The sequence below is a fragment of the Vitis riparia genome, chromosome 10 (assembly GCF_004353265.1).
Source record: "Vitis riparia cultivar Riparia Gloire de Montpellier isolate 1030 chromosome 10, EGFV_Vit.rip_1.0, whole genome shotgun sequence".
In the NCBI taxonomy this organism is placed as follows: domain Eukaryota; kingdom Viridiplantae; phylum Streptophyta; class Magnoliopsida; order Vitales; family Vitaceae; genus Vitis; species Vitis riparia.
The window spans coordinates 19,155,644-19,159,890 of record NC_048440.1 but is presented as its reverse complement, the minus strand read 5'-3'; the positions used below and the strand labels follow the sequence as shown (position 1 = coordinate 19,159,890).

Below are 4,247 nucleotides of genomic sequence, written 5' to 3'. Positions count from 1 at the left end.
CGCCACGCCATAAGAAGAGTCGGCATTGAGTTTGGAAGCTGTCACACTCTACATTAGATGACTAGATATCAAGATAAAAATCAATTCAATCCAAAAATAGTAGAAAGTATTCATATCTTAACAAGTCTAATCTTCATGTGTTGTTTCCCTGTTCCATGTTTTTTTTAAATGATCATTGTTGATGATCCATATACATTTTTCTGAAGAATAAAGGATCCAAATCAACGAATTCGATAGTACAACATGATGGTGTTCTTAAGACTGAAGTCACCAAGTTGAATTAGTATTAAAAAGGGATATAAAAAAAAAAGAAAAGAAAAAAGAATGGAGGTTGAATTAATTGTCACCAAATCATATTCTATCGGCCCTGAATGATTGTAACAGTGACTTGGTTTGAAGAACATTTGTTTTCTCTCGGTTGAGAAGACTCAGTATCTATCACAGTCTGCTTCTCTAAGAATGGAGGTTGCTTTGGGGAAGGAAGATGTGCAATTTCACTAGAGAGCATAGACAGAACAGTTGACATGGATGGCCTATCTTTAGCTGATTCTTGCACACATAACAGTCCCACATGTATGCATCTTGATATCTCCTCTTGGAAGCATGCATCTGCCATGGTTTCATCTATTAGTTCTTTGATGTTGTGTTTGCACCAGAGTGTCCATGCCTGAAAAATTCAACACAACATAGTGTAATTTTAGGTTAAATTTGCTGGAAGACAATGATGACACTATACATAACTGAGGTGATGATATCTATTCTACACTTACATATACCAAAAGGCTCAAATACTGCTCATCATATTGATGACCATTGTTCTTTCTCCCACTTACAATCTCCAATAACAATACCCCAAAGCTGAATACATCAGATTTTTCTGAAAATCGTCCTCCCATTGCATACTCAGGGGACATATAGCCACTGCATTTAATCATTGAGCTATAAATATTGAGATAACATTAGGTAAGTTAAGGGAACTATGAGAAGGCAATGACCACTTACTACGTTCCCACGACCCTCATTGTATTGGCTTGATCCTGATTGCCTCCAAATATCCTTGCCATACCAAAGTCTGAAATCTTAGCGTTCAGGTTTTCATCCAACAAAATGTTACTTGCCTTTAGGTCCCGATGAATGATTCTTAATCTAGAATCCCTGTGAAGGTAAAGGAGGCCCCTTCCAATCCCTTCAATAATGCTGAAGCGTCTTCTCCAATCCAAAGACTCTCTCTTGAGAGGATCTGAATGATGGGCACAGAGGAAAAAAAAGGGAAACGTAAAGGGTCAGTGGACAATATGGACATGCATTGAATCTATAGTGATGCAGAGCTATGAAATTGGAACGACTGCATATAACATCAGGGACAATAGCATGATCTAACCAAAGAGAAAGGCATCCAGGCTTTTGTTTGGCATGTACTCATAGATCAACATCTTTTCATCTCCTTCAGTGCAACAACCAAGAAGTCTAACAAGATTCCGGTGTTGGATTTTAGAAATCACCATCACCTCATTCATGAATTCTTCTAGACCCTGTGCAGATGCTCTTGAAAGTCTTTTCACAGCTATTTCTTGTCCTCCTGGCAATTTTCCCTTCAAACAATCAACTAAATAAATAACTAACAGCTCAAAATAATACCCCATAGAGCTCCAGATGAACAAGCATTACCCTGTATACTGGACCAAAACCACCCTGTCCAAGCTTATTGGCCTCATGAAAGTTGTCTGTTGCAGCTGCCAGCTTCTCAAGGTCCAGAAGTGGTAACTCAAGTTTAACTCGGTTCACGTTATCTCTAAGCATATTTGTATCATAAATTTGATATACATCCCCCCTGTCAGATGGTAAAATCTCCTTGCTTTTCTCCGTCACTGTTAGGGAACGTAGAATTGAGTCACTTCCAGATAACAAGTAGAAATATATTATAGCCCACTGAACCTCTTTAAATGGGCAAATTACCTGCTTGTCTGCCTATCCACCTCCCTGAGAAATATATACAGACGGCAATGGCAATTGTTCCTATTACGATTGTAACAGAAATAATTGCTTTCATGTCTCTCTTCTTATCTGCAAAAAAAGAGGAAGACTAATACATGAGACTGGATTGGATACAAGCTGCCACTAAATATTTAATAAGCTTGAGTGTTGGATTATTTCATTCTGCAATAAGAGGCAACCAGAAAAATAAGAAGTATAAAAAACAACATTTTTACCTAGTTCTGAATGCGCAAGGCGAATGTAAAGATCTGCCCCCCTTTGAGTGAATTTTTGCAAATCGATCAAGTTTCCACTCCATGACATACAACCGATGCCACTATAATATGAATAAGCCATGCAAGAACAATTCTTCAAGCACTGCTCTCTGCATTCATCTTCGAGAGCAAGAGACCAATCCGCAAAGTCTGGAACCTTCACTGTTGTTAGCCTAAAAAATCCGTCTAGTTTGCCCTGTTGACCGCTGCTGTTTGTTCTTTCACATTGTAGTGGCGTCTTCCTCACACATCCACTAGTCCAATTTCCTCTACTCCATTCCTCTATATACTTTGGCTCGTACCCTCTCAAACAGCTGCAAATTGGTGAATTCCCTGAATTACAGATTCCAAATGCCCCACATGTACCATAAACATCACACTCGCTATTATTGGTCCTCCAAGTAACCTCCCACTCCTCCTTCCCGTACTCCCTATATGTTTCCTCTACTGTTCCTTGGGGAGTCAAGACATAATATAAAAAGATAGACGAATTTGCCACAGTAAAAGATACATAAGCAGTACCTTCTTTATCATCAACCACCTGAAATCCATTGAGGAAAACTGAATTCATTGTGGGTACTCCAATAAAGATCTGACCGTTCCATGGACCACTTCGCCAATATGGATGACTGCCATTCCAGATGAATAGTTGAGGAATGCTTAGAGGGTTTATTCCTGCAGAGAGACTTCCAATAGACGGATCAGAGGGAGATTTCCATGATGTTAGTACTACCTTCTCACCAGTATTTGTATCAGTGCTGATTTTCATCTGTGGCAAAAGTGAATCAGAAGGATGTTGGATGCTCTCCCATGTGATGCTTCCGCTGTTATCTCGCAGAACAAGGTTTCCAGAATCTAAAAGCTGAGCACTTGAATTTGCTGCTGCATTTGAAACATTTGAGGACCAAACAATCTCTTTCTGGCCGTTCATAACCAGAAGATTACCATCTTCAGATATGGTCACAATCCCAGAGGAATCATTGAGGGGTTTGTCCCTGTTAGCCACCCATATGACAGTAGATAAAGAAGGGGTGCTGTACCAGATGCCAACGTAGCGGTTGGTTGAATCGGCAAGGCTAAAGAAACCCAGTTTGAAGGCACTTCCATTAGAGACTAGAGTTTCAGGGTCTTCGATGAATCGAGTGGAGGTCATGGTGTCGATGGCAGTGCAAAACCCAAAACAAATTACAGAAAGCAAGAGAAGTAGAGGTATTACGCTTTTGAGGCTGATGATTTCCATAACCTCTTGAATGATGGTTGCTGTTGTGAATATGGAGATGTATATTTTCGATGCATGTGTCATACTATGATGTTTTGACATTTTCCATCTTCATCTGTAACCAAAAGGTCTAAATCACCTCCCTCCGTTCCCATATGGATGTATAAATAAATATTTCCTTTAGTAATGCCATTTCAGGTCTTGCCTGGCAAGTCAATTTCTCTTTCCAAATAGCCTTGCATTAGAAAAATGCTTTGCATTCAACTAATCTGGAAGACTCCTCCCTTCCCAATTCCTCAACCGGTTAGGGTCCTGGATGGATCAAGGAACTGTACCTTCATACCATGACACGGTCTATTAGGTTTAATTGCTGGATGGATCAAATGTTAGTGCATGCTTCTAAATTCGTGAATGTTAAAACCCAGTCTTTCCTGGGTCCGACGTCAAACATTGTTCAAATTCTTTAACCGTTGAATCCAGAAATTAATTTAGAATTAAAAGAAGCCTACCCTGGACGTGGCCTCATTCAACAACATATTGACCACCTATATATATATATATATATATATATATATATATATATATATATATATATATATATATATATATATATATATATATATATATATATATATATATATTTTTCTCATTCAATTAAAAGAATCAAATATCAAATTCAAGTACAACATACATTTAAATATTATTCAGGACCCGAGAAAAAAATAATTAAACTGCACTATAACAAAAGTCAGATGCATTGAGCCCACTAAGCCAGCCTA

The 4,247-nt window shown here is 38.5% G+C and overlaps 1 protein-coding gene across 1 annotated transcript; it reads right to left on the bottom strand.

Moving 5' to 3' along the window:
* Window positions 1-350: 350 nt before the first annotated feature.
* On the bottom strand, window positions 351-3,515 carry LOC117923806 (G-type lectin S-receptor-like serine/threonine-protein kinase At1g11300). The gene is made up of 7 exons (XM_034842266.1): window positions 2,211-3,515; window positions 1,957-2,064; window positions 1,669-1,868; window positions 1,382-1,592; window positions 1,003-1,240; window positions 771-921; window positions 351-667 (listed from the first exon to the last, which is right to left on the bottom strand). Exons 1-7 carry the CDS (start codon window positions 3,487-3,489, stop codon window positions 359-361), a joined length of 2,496 nt encoding a protein of 831 aa, XP_034698157.1. The 5' UTR covers window positions 3,490-3,515; the 3' UTR covers window positions 351-358.
* Window positions 3,516-4,247: the final 732 nt, after the last annotated feature.